Here is a 17,325-nt window from a genome sequence, read left to right as displayed (position 1 = left end):
AACTATTATTGCCTTCGTAATCTTATGTTAATTTTTAAGTTTGCCCGAAATGCTCCGCATACTAAGGGGCTTTTGGCATGTACACCCAACTATTTTCCTCTGTACAACCATACATCATGTCAAAATAAACTTATTCTTATAAGCACTAAACCTATAAGGGTCAGAGTATATTATAGAATTAGGGTAATTGACATATAAATTACTCTACAGAAAGTCCTAATTAAGCAAGGCATTTGATACTTTTTTGTGTAATTAAAACTTTTGTATATTAATTATGCTATTTTCCACAAGATCAATCAAGGCACCCAACTCTAAGTTACTTCTCTAAGAGAAACTTCCTCTTAATACAAACTTAAGAAATTAAAGACTGCTGGTGCTCTCCCACAAAGATTTTATGGTGTACTGTACTTAGTTCAGTGTACTTGTTATAGCACGTGACAAAAAAAAAATTGATGAAAGGGATATGAAAAATTTAAATAAATTTAGATAATCTTTATTCAAACTAAACAAAGTAAATAAATTGAAAATGCAGAATTCTTTAGAAACTATCATCTTCATAAATTTTATTAAAATAAGAGCATACTAAAGACTTAGTTTGGTTATTTTGATATTAGGAACATAACTTATATTATGTAGAGAAAAAGGATCACCCCTATAAAATCCCACACTAACTAAAACTCCCAATGCATTAAAATAATAAAAAAAAATTAAAATCCCAATACAGGAATGATCTATTTTCTCTATCTCAATAGAATATAGACTAGAAAATGAAAATTACATGCATATAGTTACATACTTTTCTATAAACTGCTACATATTTATTTACAGCAATGATGGTATAAAAATAATTAACTAACCTTGGGTAAACACCCTTAATTGTAAAATATTACTTATAGTTAATATCACAATTACATTCCACATGAACACTGCATTAAGGCACTTGCTCTACATCTATGGAATGACCTTAAAATTGTAAAACAAAATTACATCATGGGGCCACACGATCCATGGCAGAACCAGAATTCTGTCCTGATCAAAACATGTTGGCATAAGCAGTGAATTAAAGAAAATGTTAAATATAGTATTTCTTTAAAATTAAACAACAAAGAAAGAATTTTTACTTGCTGAATAGACACTTTCCAATTTTCTTGGTCATTTAGTGTCCACTCAATCGTAAAACAAGTATTCTGCTTAAACCTCATTTTGACTCCAAAGAACTTATCATGCAAATTTAAATAATAACCAACCTGGTCAAAAACTGGCATCAGTATAAGAAATAACTTAACATACTTTCAATACCTGTATAAAAAAAAATAGAATACATAAAATGCAACAGAAATGACAGCATGAGATATACGGCATACAGCGGAGAAGATGGCCATTGATAATACATTCATGCAGTAATACACTATTAAGGCCAGTAACAACAATTACTCAGGCCAGTTACAACACATTCAGGCCAGTAATAATGCACTCCTCATTTAGGTCATAATACACTCATCCAGGCCAGTAACAATGCACTCGCCATTCAGCCCATAATAATATACTCATTCAGGTCAGTAATATTATTCACTATTTAGGCCAGTAATATTAATTAGTCAGGCCAGTAATAGTACATTCATCATACATTTAAGGCACAACATTTCAATGTGAAAGAGCAAATAAAATTTTTTAGGTATGGCATAATTTCAATTATGCATCATGATGCTACTATGTCTGTTCAACAGCACTAACTTACTGTGAAAAACCCCCTGTAATATTTGTACTTCCATATTCTGTCTGAGTCATCATGTGCAACACAGTATTGTGAGACTGCAGTCATAGTTAGTTCAGGTTTAAATTATGTTGGATACTGTATCATATGTAGACCAGTCAAAAAAGCTGCTGAAATACAGCCACAATTCCAGCAAAAAGCAAGTGACTTTTATAGTATGTCAAGACAAATACAAAAAGCTTAACAGATACAAGGAAATAGTGAGAGCAGAGCAATACCCCATAACCCTGATTTGGTGCTTGCTTTACTCACCCAGTGAAAAGAAATGATAAAATATATAATCAAACAGTTTCATCTAACATATGTGGAAAAAAAATCTTCATTTCACTTGCGGGTGACCACTACTCCATGTTTCTGGGTTGTCAGACACAGAGCTCACACTGGTGAATGATTTCATTACAAGGTTCATTTTTTTTATATGCTTAAAGTGACCTTATTGAACCTTTTTTTATTCACCAGACAATGTCACTGCATCACCAGTTGAACCAGATCAAATAGATGCCACATAGTGACATTATTACAAAGGTCAAATTCTTAAGCACTAACTCCTGAATGGATAACTTTTTTTCTTCTTCTTGAAAACCAATAATTTTCCACTACAGCACTCGAGAACAAAATTCCCCAACATAAAAACAGAGACGTAAATTTAATTGCTATAGTCAGGAATTTATTTAATTAGAAACTGTACCATAGACTTTTAAAATATAAATACCATTACTATGAACGTTTTATCATCCATTTTGTATTTTTTTAAAGATCAAATAATCAGAAACATATTAATTAACTACTTCCATTAATTACTGTATATTAATTTGTCAAGTAATTTTTTAAGAAAATTGATTGAAGTTTATAAGGCTGGTCAAACCACTTCTCTTGCAGCTTGTCAACTCACCATTATATCTAACTATTCCACAGTAGTCAAAAATGTTACTATTCTATGTGCCTAGTCATAACCTCTTCCTTACAGTACATTATTCCCATGTCGTCGTTGTCTCTCGTATGGCAGAGGCATGGTCCATGCCACTAGTCACACCACTTATACCCCCAAAGAAAGGCTTTTTAGTTGCCAGATCTGAAAGTATACATAAAAACTAGGTATTAATAATGTTTTTTAATTATGTGGTGAGCAACTAACTTCATAAGACATCTGTAATTAATAGTAATAAAATATGATATCTATTTCTGCAATTACACGTACCTGACCAGCCAGGCTGTGGTTCGTACATTGGATTACGTGCAGCCAGCAGTAACAGCCTGGTTGATCAGGCCCTGATCCACCATGAGGCCTGGTCACAGACCGGGCCACAGGGGCATTGACCCCCGGAACTCTGTCCAGGTATATTCCAGGTGTACAAGGTATTTAGGCCTAGCTGACATCAATGACATACTACTGTATAGAAAGCCACTTGTTATGCAGAGCATTTCAGGCAAATTAAGTCAGTTTTGTTCCAGGATACGATGCACACCAGTCAACTAACACCCAGGTGCCCATTATTACTGATTGTGAACATAGACAACCAGTTTAAGGAAACACGCCCAATGTTTCCACCCCTTTGCCAGGAATCGAACCCTGACCCTCACCATGTGAAGCGAGAGCTTTGCCACCAGGCCACGGGGCATTTAAGTTCTGAACAAGTGAATCGTGTAACATTAAATGTAAAGTGTGTCTGTAGTTTGACTGTTAGTGCACTCAGCTCACACACTGAGGTCCAGGGGTTGATCCCCAGTATGAGTGGAAACATTAGGACGAGTTTCCTTAAGACACTTGCTGTCTATGTTCACGTATCAGAAAATAGGTAATGATGTTAGTCGACTCGTGTGGGTTGCATACTGGGGACAAAATTTAGTATGTCATTAATAATAATATTCGTTTTTACAGGTACATGTACAAGGTATACAGGCCTAGCTGATATCAATGACATACTATACAGAAAGCTCCCTTGTACATGTACTTGTAGAAAAATATTAATTATATTCAACAGTGTGCAGTTAATACAAAAATTAATGTCATTTAAAGTATGATTGGATTAAGGAAGCTAAAAATACAGGATTTGTATTATACATAACAGAACAAGAAATTAAGATAGGGCAAGGGAGAAATTTCAATAGGTAAAAATCATTATTAATGTAAAGAAAACTTCCTACAAAATGAACATTAAAGCAATCTGAACTATTATTTATTTTGCTGAAATTAGCTTCATTTAATAATGCATATATGTAAGCAAACTGGTTAAAATGTATAATAAATAAATTACAGTATAAGGAGATATGAAGACGAGAGGTTTGTGGTAATAAAGTGGGTTCGTGAGTACAGTCGTGCTTTACTATGAGCATGAAAAGATGGATGGCAAGATTACAAGAAATGTAAGGTTTATGATCAGTGCCCAAGATGGAACCTTTTTAAAAGGCAATATGAAGGAGTACAAGTAAGAGAAGTCCCTTGAGGGAACAAGGAGATTTAAAGTCTTGAATAACTTAGATAAGCTTGCCTTTATGTTTTCCAGTCACCACCTGACAGCAGAGAATGAGAGCAAGGAACCAGGAATAGGACAACAGGAGAACTTTATTGAAATTTTAAAATAGTAAACTTCACTGTGAAATGCTACTCCTACTGAGCATGTGCACTCTTATTTATGTGCCAACTCTTAACATTCTAAATGCAATGGACATACTCATTATTTAAATGTTAGTGATTATTTTTTTTTAACACGCTGGCCATCTCCCACCGAGGCAGGGTGGCCCAAAATAGAAAGAAACCATCATTTACACAATCACTGTCTTTGCAGAGGCATACAAATACAATAGTTTATATGTCACTCCAAACAGCAAATATCTCAAACCCCTCCTTTAAAGTGTAGACATTGTACTTCCCACTTCCAGGACTCAAGTTCAGTTTCCCCAAATTCTTTCACAAAATATTAGCCTGCTCACACTCCAACAGCTCATCAAGTCCCAAAAACCATTCATCTCCACTCACTCCTAACTAACATGTTCACATTCCTGCTGCATGTCAATTATACAGTATTATGTATAGCAATTATATAATAAATTACATTATTTATGGAATCTCCATTGAAGAATCCTTCTTCCATAAGCCATGCATGTTGTAAGAGGTAACTAAAATGCCGAGAGCAAGAGACTAGTAACTCCTGTATAAATTACTAAATGTAGAAAGAAAAACTTTCGTTTCTTTTTCAGGTCACCCTGCCTAGGTGGGAGACAGCCAATGTGTTAAAACAAAACAATTATTTAAGTAATAACTGAGAAATGTGGACTAAAAGTGTCTTTTTTGGCTATTACTTCAGTTACCTTTTGCTTAAAAATTAAAATTACAGATCACTCATTTTTTTCTTAACAAATCAGCCATTTCCCACTGAGGTAGGGTAACCAAAAAATGTGAACTTTCACCATCATTCACTCTATCACATGTATAAATATATACAATGAATACTTCATGACTAACCCTTAATGGCCATAAGTATACGCTTGCGGTGTCCAAATATCTTTATGCCAAGCTCTTTCAGGTCTGTGTCATCAAGTGTCAGGAACATATTTAAATCAACTTCTTGTACTGCAAATACGTCTGAAAAAATAAAAGTAAGCAAATTCAATCTTTGACATCCCATGTTTACAACTCAACTGTTCTAAACCTCCAAGTAAACAAAATGCCCCAAAATATGGAACTCTGCCTGAAAAATGTCTAAAGTTCCCCATCTGTCAACATCGTTATTAATATTGACCCAATATCCACCATCATTTTAACTGCTATCTTGCTAGAAGTATGTTGATACCATATTTCAATTACCCACTGACTGCAATATCCCCACCCATCTTCCATAGTGCAGGCAATGAATGCCTTTCCCACTTACAGGCCTAGTCCAGCCAAATGATTTCCCCTCAATTACTTTATAAATTACCAATAGCTCATCCATTGAAACCACTTGTCTCCATTCACTCCTACTGAACACACAATCAAGCCTGCTGGATACTGAAACCCCTAAAACTTTAGCCTCTTTTACCCCCTCCCTCTAACCATTCCTGGGATGACCCCCTACCCCTATCTGCTGCCCCAAATTTATACCTCTTCATCCTTGCCACATGCCCAAGCCACTTAACTGCTCTTCGGCCGTCTCAAATATAACCCTTGGTGACCCTACACCGCCTTTTAATTTGTACACTCCAAACTTTCTGCACGATATTCATATCACACATTGCTTTTAAACATGACCATCTCCACTGCCTCTATAGCATTCTGACTGTAGCATTTAAAATTCATGCCTGACACCAATACAAAGGTGTTGGTAACAACACTGATACATTCCAATTTTCCCACTTCCAAAGGTAAACTTCTTTCTTTACACCGATGCTTCAATATACCACCTACCTAACCTCCCTATCTATTCTCTAGCTCACCTCGTTTTTTTTATACAGCCATCTGATGACATTCACTCCCAGGTATCTAGATATGTCCACTTCCTCCAAACTCTCTCCCTTCGATCTGGTAGTCAATTTACCATTAACTAGAATTTTACAGCACACTTGTGTTAAATCTTAAATTATTTTACCAAGAGGCCTATCTAAAACTTACTCTTTATACAATTTTAAAAGAATTTTTATTTTGTAATATGACAATGTGATTTGGGCAAAAAGACTTACCAATGTATTGCTCTAACTGTAGATCTGTCAACACAGATGTAATATCTGACTGCTGACTAGAATGACAAGAACTTTCTCTAGTTCGAGGCAGCACACAGTCCATGAAGTTACTAGCCGAAAGGCTTATAGATGGTCGCTGAACTGTCAAGCTATCACTAGTGCCAGCACAACTGGACCCAAGCTGCAAAGGAAAGTAACATTACAAAGTAAGTTTACAGTTGGTGCTACTGATAGATAATTCACAGAAGCACTGTCTGTAAAAATCTTCCTAGTGGTATAGAACTGGGCCTGCTACATGCCATGGACCGTGGTTCAAGTCCTCTTCCATTCTTCTGTTTATCCACCAAGTCTTTCATCAGTTTTACCTCTATACAAAGACTGTTTTGAACAATTAGCCGAATCATTATCACAAAATTTTTTTTTTGTTTGATTTACCTGGAGTTTACCTGGAGAGAGTTCCGGGGGTCAATGCCCCCGCGGCCCGGTCTGAGACCAGGCCTCCTGGTGGATCAGAGCCTGATCAACCAGGCTGTTGCTGCTGGCTGCACGCAAACCAACATACGAGCCACAGCCCGGCTGGTCAGGAACTGACTTTAGGTGCTTGTCCAGTGCCAGCTTGAAGACTGCCAGGGGTCTGTTGGTAATCCCCCTTATGTGTGCTGGGAGGCAGCTGAACAGTCTCGGGCCCCTGACACTTATTGTATGGTCTCTTAACGTGCTAGTGACACCCCTGCTTTTCATTGGGGGGATGGTGCATCGTCTGCCAAGTTTTTTGCTTTCGTAGTGGGTGATTTTCGTGTGCAAGTTCGGTACTAGTCCCTCTAGGATTTTCCAGGTGTATATAATCATGTATCTCTCCCTCCTGCGTTCCAGGGAATACAGGTTTAGGAACCTCAAGCGCTCCCAATAATTGAGGTGTTTTATCTCCGTTATGCGCGCCGTGAAAGTTCTCTGTACATTTTCTAGGTCGGCAATTTCACCTGCCTTGAAAGGTGCTGTTAGTGTGCAGCAATATTCCAGCCTAGATAGAACAAGTGACCTGAAGAGTGTCATCATGGGCTTGGCCTCCCTAGTTTTGAAGGTTCTCATTATCCATCCTGTCATTTTTCTAGCAGATGCGATTGATACAATGTTATGGTCCTTGAAGGTGAGATCCTCCGACATGATCACTCCCAGGTCTTTGACGTTGGTGTTTCGCTCTATTTTGTGGCCAGAATTTGTTTTGTACTCTGATGAAGATTTAATTTCCTCATGTTTACCATATCTGAGTAATTGAAATTTCTCATCGTTGAACTTCATATTGTTTTCTGCAGCCCACTGAAAGATTTGGTTGATGTCTGCCTGGAGCTTTGCAGTGTCTGCAATGGAAGACACTGTCATGCAGATTCGGGTGTCATCTGCAAAGGAAGACACGGTGCTGTGGCTGACATCCTTGTCTATGTCGGATATAAGGATGAGGAACAAGATGGGAGCGAGTACTGTGCCTTGTGGAACAGAGCTTTTCACCGTAGCTGCCTCGGACTTTACTCTGTTGACGACTACTCTCTGTGTTCTGTTAGTGAGGAAATTATAGATCCATCGACCGACTTTTCCTGTTATTCCTTTAGCACGCATTTTGTGCGCTATTACGCCATGGTCACACTTGTCGAAGGCTTTTGCAAAGTCTGTATATATTACATCTGCATTCTTTTTGTCTTCTAGTGCATTTAGGACCTTGTCGTAGTGGTCCAATAGTTGAGACAGACAGGAGCGACCTGTTCTAAACCCATGTTGCCCTGGGTTGTGTAACTGATGGGTTTCTAGATGCGTGGTGATCTTGCTTCTTAGGACCCTTTCAAAGATTTTTATGATATGGGATGTTAGTGCTATTGGTCTGTAGTTCTTTGCTGTTGCTTTACTGCCCCCTTTGTGGAGTGGGGCTATGTCTGTTGTTTTTAGTAACTGTGGGACGACCCCCGTGTCCATGCTCCCTCTCCATAGGATGGAAAAGGCTCGTGATAGGGGCTTCTTGCAGTTCTTGATGAACACAGAGTTCCATGAGTCTGGCCCTGGGGCAGAGTGCATGGGCATGTCATTTATCGCCTGTTCGAAGTCATTTGGCGTCAGGATAACATCGGATAGGCTTGTGTTAATCAAATTTTGTGGCTCTCTCATAAAAAATTCATTTTGATCTTCGACTCTCAGTCTGGTTAGCGGCTTGCTAAAAACTGAGTCATATTGGGACTTGAGTAGCTCACTCATTTCCTTGTTGTCATCTGTGTAGGACCCATCTTGTTTAAGTAGGGGCCCAATACTGGACGTTGTTCTCGATTTTGATTTGGCATAGGAGAAGAAATACTTTGGGTTTCTTTCGATTTCATTTATGGCTTTTAGTTCTTCCCGCGATTCCTGACTCCTAAAGGATTCTTTTAGCTTAAGTTCGATGCTTGCTATTTCTCTGACCAGTGTCTCCCTACGCATTTCAGATATATTGACCTCTTTTAGCCCCTCTGTTATTCTTTTCCGTCGCCTGTAAAGGGAGCGCCTGTCTCTTTCTGTTTTACATCTACTCCTCCTTTTTCTTAGAGGAATAAGCCTTGTGCATACATCGAGTGCTACCGAGTTAATCTGTTCTAGGCATAAGTTGGGGTCTGTGTTGCTTAGTATATCTTCCCAGCTTATATCGGTTAGGACTTGGTTTACTTGGTCCCACTTTAGTGAAAATAATTAGGTTTGAACATATGTTAACACCATACATAAGGTACTACAGATCTCAGTGGATTGCATGTGTAATTATCCATCCCTTGAGTGTTGGGAGGGGGGGGGAGAGAGAGCTAGCTTTAATCCTGTTTATTAACTTTCTAGACCAATATAAAGAGTTGTCGTGTATATTTTAACTCAAGCATTGAATCTATTACCAGTGTTTAGATTTCACTTCATTCCTTTACAACTGTCGTATTTTCTGATATCTGCGGCTCATGTGGGTACACAGCTTTGTAACTTTTGTTATTGTTTCATCTCTATATAAGTGTCTGCAACTCAGTACTTTTTGTATATCCTGATTATCTTTTTTGTTCTTTCTGAAAGACATGTACTGTACATACGTGTGTGTAATTACCTGTTCGAGTTTGTAGGGAGGGAGATCAACAGCTCTTGGTACTGTAAAAGGACAAATGCAACTGATGTGACATTTTATTGTGGCAAAGTTACAGAGAGCGAAACATTGCCATAATAAAATGTCACATTGGTTGCACTTGTGTCCTTTTACTTAACACTGTTGGTAACTACCAATATTAATACAGCTCTTGGTCCTACCTCAACCAGTTGAGCTCATGTCATTTATTGAAAACTCTAATTTTATAACCCCATGACTCATTTATATATGTAATTTACAAATCTGCCTGCATTGCAAAGCAGCTTACTTACTTGTGTCATATGAGATGGATAATGTAGACTGGACATAGCCTGGCAAGAAGAAAAGTCTCCAGCACCACTGTCCTGTTGCTGCCACTCATCCCAGCCCTCCAGTCCTCCCTTTTAATATAAAATAACCATAGAAACATCACAAAAAAATATATACAACTTTTAGTACAGTTTAAGGGACCATAAATCATGTAATTTTGTAAAAAATCAACATTTGTAGTATGTACTAAACATATGATTCACCCAGATTTATATGCTAGAGAGAACGATGGATCAAGAGAATGCTCACTATACATTAAAAATTTATTCCCACCTTCTCTAAATAGTATTTTGAAGTAAATCTTTAAAAAACTCAAACAGTGGCCATCCTATTTTATAATGTACCTTTATTATTTTGTACTTTCATTCCTCCTACAAAAGTACTGTGTATTTGACTAAGGCACATTAGGATTTTAAACATGGAACAGACAGGCTTCTAACTCTTGACAAGATAATTAAAAACCAAGCAGACCAATGCTCTATCCACTGTACCATGCTGGCCTAACAGTAGGGTGAATCTCCTTTCAGTGTCAGAACTGCTGATCTGAGAATTGATCTCAGGATCAAAGAATAATAAAAAGAAAATACTATATGAAAAGATATAGAGAATCTTTTTCCTAAGGTAATGGAACCAAAATTTCAAAATTTGATGAAAAACTTAAGGAATTAAGCTCTTGTGAAATTAGCGGTCTCATCAATATTAATGCATTGGCGATTTCACCCAATTTGAGCCCTATTTTTGGCCAATTCTGTTGGTCTGGTTGGCCAAACTTGTAGCTATTTCACTAGTATTCCTTCTATTCCCTCGATTGAGTACAACAAATTGCCCATTTCAACCACCCAATAATATGATCAGAAATTGGTAATTTGGCCAATTTCTCAAAATTATAAAAATGGCCAATTTAAAAATAGGATTTAGAATAAACAATATAAATATTCCTGGCAATAAAAACATTTCCTCTGTTTATTAGTTATGTCCCCAGGCCTCTCCTATATTATTATTCCTTTCCAATTTGAATTTTGATTCATACATGGGAAAACCTGGGTAGCCACAGCCACTCAAGAGGGAGAGGTTTTTTAGTGCCAGGAAGGAAAAAAAACTGGCAGGAAATGGCAGAAATCGTACACCAAATTCAGTCATTCCTGGAGTGGAACCACAGTCGATGGCCTCCACTCCAAACCAACAGATACAGATACTAATGCCGGAAAAAAAATCCCCCCCCAGTACCAACAATACCACCAGTCCGATAACATTCTTCTTTGCAAATATACAGGGTCTAAAGCCAGCAACAAACAACAAAATACCTTTCATCCGTGGACTGCTTGCAGAGGCAAAGGCAATGTTCGCGGCTTTCACTGAGACCCACATAAAGGATCACTTGGACAACGAAATATGGATCCCAGGTTACAACCTATACAGATGTGACAGAGTGAACAGGCAAAAGGAAGGGGGGTTGGCTTGTACATTGCAGAGTCACTTGTTTGCACAGAACTGCTTAATGCCTCAAATGATGTAGTAGAAGTTTTAGCAGTAAAGGTCGAGAACCAAAACCTAGTCATTGTGGTAGTCTACAAGCCTCCGGATGCAACATCCCAGCAATTCCAGGAACAGCTGTTAAAAATTGACCACTGTCTGGAAAATCTTCCAGCTCCTGCACCCAACATCTTGCTTCTGGGGGATTTCAACTTAAGGCACCTAAAATGGAGGAATATAGCAAATAATATTGTTGCAGTAATAACACCAGGAGGCAGCTCTGATGAAAACTCACACTCACACGAGCTTTTAAATCTCTGCACAAAATTCAATTTAAACCAGCAAATAATAGAGCCTACTAGACTGGAGAATACACTAGACCTCATCTTCACTAACAATGATGATCTGATAAGAAATGTCACCATATCAAAAACAATATACTCAGATCACAACATAATTGAGGTTCAGACATGTATGCGTGGAGCCCCAGACCGACATAATGAGACTAGTCATGAGGGAGCATTCACCAAATTCAACTTCAATAACAAAAACATAAAGTGGGACCAAGTAAACCAATTAATAACCGATATAAGCTGGGAAGATATACTAAGCAACACAGACCCCAACTTATGCCTAGAACAGAATAACTCGGTGGCACTCGATGTTTGCACAAGGCTTATTCCTCTAAGAAAAAGGAGGAGTAGATGTAAAATAGAAAGAGACAGGCGCTCCCTTTACAGGTGACGGAAAAGAATAACAGAGCGGCTAAAAGAGGTCAATATATCTGAAATGCGTAGGGAGACACTGGTCAGAGAAATAGCAAGCATCGAACTTAAGCTAAAAGAATCCTTTAGGAGTCAGGAATCGCGGGAAGAACTAAAAGCCATAAATGAAATCGAAAGAAACCCAAAGTATTTCTTCTCCTATGCCAAATCAAAATCGAGAACAACGTCCAGTATTGGGCCCCTACTTAAACAAGATGGGTCCTACACAGATGACAGCAAGGAAATGAGTGAGCTACTCAAGTCCCAGTATGACTCAGTTTTTAGCAAGCCGCTAACCAGACTGAGAGTCGAAGATCAAAATGAATTTTTTATGAGAGCCACAAAATTTGATTAACACAAGCCTATCCGATGTTATCCTGACGCCAAATGACTTCGAACAGGCGATAAATGACATGCCCATGCACTCTGCCCCAGGGCCAGACTCATGGAACTCTGTGTTCATCAAGAACTGCAAGAAGCCCCTATCACGAGCCTTTTCCATCCTATGGAGAGGGAGCATGGACACGGGGGTCGTCCCACAGTTACTAAAAACAACAGACATAGCCCCACTCCACAAAGGGGGCAGTAAAGCAACAGCAAAGAACTACAGACCAATAGCACTAACATCCCATATCATAAAAATCTTTGAAAGGGTCCTAAGAAGCAAGATCACCACCCATCTAGAAACCCATCAGTTACACAACCCAGGGCAACATGGGTTTAGAACAGGTTGCTCCTGTCTGTCTCAACTATTGGATCACTACGACAAGGTCCTAAATGCACTAGAAGACAAAAAGAATGCAGATGTAATATATACAGACTTTGCAAAAGCCTTCGACAAGTGTGACCATGGCGTAATAGCGCACAAAATGCATGCTAAAGGAATAACAGGAAAAGTCGGTTGATGGATCTATAATTTCCTCACTAACAGAACACAGAGTAGTCATCAACAGAGTAAAGTCCGAGGCAGCTACGGTGAAAAGCTCTGTTCCACAAGGCACAGTACTCGCTCCCATCTTGTTCCTCATCCTCATATCCGACATAGACAAGGATGTCAGCCACAGCACCGTGTCTTCCTTTGCAGATGACACCCGAATCTGCATGACAGTGTCTTCCATTGCAGACACTGCAAGGCTCCAGGCGGACATCAACCAAATCTTTCAGTGGGCTGCAGAAAACAATATGAAGTTCAACGATGAGAAATTTCAATTACTCAGATATGGTAAACATGAGGAAATTAAATCTTCATCAGAGTACAAAACAAATTCTGGCCACAAAATAGAGCGAAACACCAACGTCAAAGACCTGGGAGTGATTATGTCGGAGGATCTCACCTTCAAGGACCATAACATTGTATCAATCGCATCTGCTAGAAAAATGACAGGATGGATAATGAGAACCTTCAAAACTAGGGAGGCCAAGCCCATGATGACACTCTTCAGGTCACTTGTTCTATCAAGGCTGGAACATTGCTGCACACTAACAGCACCTTTCAAGGCAGGTGAAATTGCAGACCTAGAAAATGTACAGAAAACTTTCACGGCGCGCATAACGGAGATAAAACACCTCAATTACTGGGAGCGCTTGAGGTTCCTAAACCTGTATTCCCTGGAACGCAGGAGGGAGAGATACATGATTATATACACCTGGAAAATCCTAGAGGGACTAGTACCGAACTTGCACACGAAAATCACTCACTACGAAAGCAAAAGACTTGGCAGACGATGCACCATCCCCCCAATGAAAAGCAGGGGTGTCACTAGCACGTTAAAAGACCATACAATAAGTGTCAGGGGCCCGAGACTGTTCAACTGCCTCCCAGCACACATAAGGGGGATTACCAACAGACCCCTGGCAGTCTTCAAGCTGGCACTGGACAAGCACCTAAAGTCAGTTCCTGATCAGCCAGGCTGTGGCTCGTACGTTGGTTTGCGTGCAGCCAGCAGCAACAGCCTGGTTGATCAGGCTCTGAAAAACAGACCGGGCTGCGGGGGCGTTGATATTTACTGTTATGTAGACTACTGAATTACTTTAATATTTGTATAACATCAGTATGTAGAGAGAATGGAGCGAAAGAGAGTGACTTCAAGAGTGTATCAGTCTGTAGTGGAAGGAAGGCGGGGTAGGGGTCGGCCTAGGAAAGGTTGGAGGGAGGGGGTAAAGGAGGTTTTGTGTGCAAGGGGCTTGGACTTCCAGCAGGCATGCGTGAGCGTGTTTGATAGGAGTGAATGGAGACAAATGGTTTTTAATACTTGACGTGCTGTTGGAGTGTGAGCAAAGTAACATTTATGAAGGGGTTCAGGGAAACCGGCAGGCCAGACTTGAGTCCTGGAGATGGGAAGTACAGTGCCTGCACTCTGAAGGAGGGGTGTTAATGTTGCAGTTTAAAAACTGTAGTGTAAAGCACCCTTCTGGCAAGACAGTGATGGAGTGAATGATGGTGAAAGTTTCTTTTTTCGGGCCACCCTGCCTTGGTGGGAATCGGCCAGTGTGATAATAATAATAAAAATAATAAATCAGTATATTCCTGAACACAGACTGACCAGTTGGATGCATACTGGACAAATGATGTTATCTGTGTGTTCTGGAACGTTGGCAAAAATCGAACACTTCTGCTACTTTGAGATCAATTTTGAGCTACTTTGAGTCCCGAAACCAATCAAAATCATATCTATTTACGTAATATATCTTCCATTCTATCAAACGAGACCAAGAAACTGAGAATGCAACCATAAAAACAATACAAAAATACACCACAAAGCCTTTGTTTTAAACCAATACCAGTCACAACTTTTTTTTTTTCCTCCCAACATGCACTATGTGAAGCAGAACTTTTTTACATGGTGCCCACTCCCCAGACCTATTCATTCATTTTTTTTTTTTTCAACAAGTCGGCCGTCTCCCACCAAGGCAGGGTGACCCAAAAAAGAAAGAAAATCCCCAAAAAGAAAATGCTTTCATCATCATTCAACACTTTCACCACACTCACACATAATCACTGTTTTTTGCAGAGGTGCTCAGAATACAACAGTTTAGAAGCATATACATATAAAGATACACAACATATCCCTCCAAACTGCCAATATCCCAAACCCCTCCTTTAACCCTTTGACTGTTTCAGGCCCCTCTCTGAAACTGTCATTCTATGTCGCCAAATATTCGAAAAAAAAAAAAAAATAGTTTTTCTTATGAAAATGTTAGGAATATTTTTAGTAGTGTTTTAAGCCTAAAAAAATTTTTTTGCCATCAGTACTTACCGAGATATAGAGCCGCAAAGTTTGCAGAAAGTGACGTGCGTATGGCAACAGCGGCGACCGCCGCCCACCCGGTATTCTTTTATTTACTCTAATTCAAAGGTTTCTTGCATTTTTCAATATTTTTCTTTTCCAGGTAACTTATGTGGCCTGTGAGACCAATGTAAGGTGCATTCTTCAAATATACACTCATTATTTACAACACAATAACAGAACAAACTATCACTATTAGTTTGTGTATACACTTTGTTTACACAAACAAACAATACAAAACAATGTTTATTACTATTGTTCCATAATATATATACATATGTACAGTCACTAACCACATTCCTAGAACTGCTGCAGCTTGTGGAACTCTTTGAAACATGGATATATGCAGAGGGGCACTTCACACTCCTCACACATAAAACGAGTGTCTCTGCGTGTTTGTGGGAGTTTTGTGGTATGCATACATACATAACACCTCTTCTGAGCATTTTTCTTGGCAGTAGTAGGAGGCAGTTGTATGGGGTAGTGATCACCAGGCCTCAAACGAGATGACGTCTGTGAGCGCTGGTCTATTGCAGGAGTTGCTCCTTGGTACTTTGCAATTATTTGTCTGATTACTGACATGCTAAATTCACCATATTTTGGTGTTTTGTTGGTCTTCAACTTGTATATGTTATAAGCATTTAGCATAGAGATATCAACAAGACGGAAAAAAAGTTTTATATACCACTTATAACTCTTGCGTACACAGTCTGCAAACCCAATCTGCATGTCACATTTGTCCACTAAGCGCATATTGAGGTTGTAGTCCATAACAGCTGCAGGCTTTAGAATGGGTTCATTGGTCTCTCTGTTGTCCCTGCCACTGGGTACCATTTCGTTTCTGTGAACTGTCAACAATGTGACATCACGTTTGTCATGCCACCGAAATGCCATGATGTCATTGGCAGCAAAGGCTTGCACCTCACCTATGCGAGTGCCAGCGTTGAACTTTGGCATATGTTTACGATTACCACGCACTGTGCCACACACGTCTGTCAAGTTCACTCGCAAGAAATCACTGAGTAAGGGGCTTGTGTACCAGTTATCAGTAAATAACATATGCCCCTTACCAAGATATGGTTCCATCATTGTTCGAACCACATCACCAGAGATACCCAATAACTTCATGGTATCTCTCAAAGTATTACTGCCAGTGTACACAATGATATCCAAAACTAGACCACTTCTGCAATCACACAGTACAAATAGCTTTATACCAAAGCGTTTCCTCTTGCTTGGTATATATTGCTTGAATGAGAGTCTTCCTTTGAATAAAATCAAGGACTCATCAATAACAAGCTTCCTGAAGGGATAAAAATCCATGCAGCACTTTTGTTTCAGATACATAAACACATTTCTGATCTTATATAACCTGTCGCTTCTGTCAGGCCTGGTTTTGTCTGAAAAGTGTAACATACGTAACAGTATCAGGAAACGATTGACACCTATAATGTCACTAAAACCTGGAGTTGAAATCAGGCGTTCTGTTGCCCAGTATGTGGTGACAGTGTGCTTATACACATGTGGCATAAGCATTATTGTGGCAAAAAACAGGTACATCTCTGCCACAGTTGTCTCCTTCCACTTGTGTAGCCGTGATTTTGGTGAGAGAATTGTATTTGCACCTGGAGAAGAGAGGAATGCAGAGGAGAGAGAGAGATTTTGGGAGATGTTAAGTGAATGTATAGGAGCCTTTGAACCAAGTGAGAGAGTAATTGTGGTAGGGGACTTGAATGCTAAAGTAGGAGAAACTTTTAGAGAGGGTGTGGTAGGTAAGTTTGGGGTGCCAGGTGTAAATGATAATGGGAGCCCTTTGATTGAACTTTGTATAGAAAGGGGTTTAGTTATAGGTAATACATATTTTAAGAAAAAGAGGATAAATAAGTATACACGATATGATGTAGGGCGAAATGACAGTAGTTTGTTGGA

At 39.1% G+C, this 17,325-nt stretch overlaps 1 protein-coding gene across 13 annotated transcripts in view; it reads right to left on the bottom strand.

The window, feature by feature from the left end:
- Positions 1-477: 477 nt before the first annotated feature.
- Positions 478-17,325, bottom strand: part of BicC (protein bicaudal C) — a 133,762-nt gene continuing 116,914 nt past the window's right edge. For all 13 annotated transcript variants that reach the window (XM_070098140.1, XM_070098142.1, XM_070098141.1 and 10 more), the window contains 4 exons: positions 9,836-9,943; positions 6,431-6,611; positions 5,238-5,357; positions 478-2,846 (listed from right to left, as the gene is read on the bottom strand). In XM_070098140.1, the coding sequence (XP_069954241.1) occupies positions 2,746-2,846; positions 5,238-5,357; positions 6,431-6,611; positions 9,836-9,943 (510 nt within the window). In that variant the 3' untranslated portion in view covers positions 478-2,745. The remainder of the gene's footprint in view (positions 2,847-5,237; positions 5,358-6,430; positions 6,612-9,835; positions 9,944-17,325) is intronic.

The sequence above is a fragment of the Cherax quadricarinatus genome, chromosome 61, assembly GCF_038502225.1.
Source record: "Cherax quadricarinatus isolate ZL_2023a chromosome 61, ASM3850222v1, whole genome shotgun sequence".
Classification (NCBI taxonomy): Eukaryota; Metazoa; Arthropoda; class Malacostraca; order Decapoda; family Parastacidae; genus Cherax; species Cherax quadricarinatus.
Note: the sequence above shows the minus strand (reverse complement) of the source record. Positions and strands in the feature narration are given on the sequence as shown.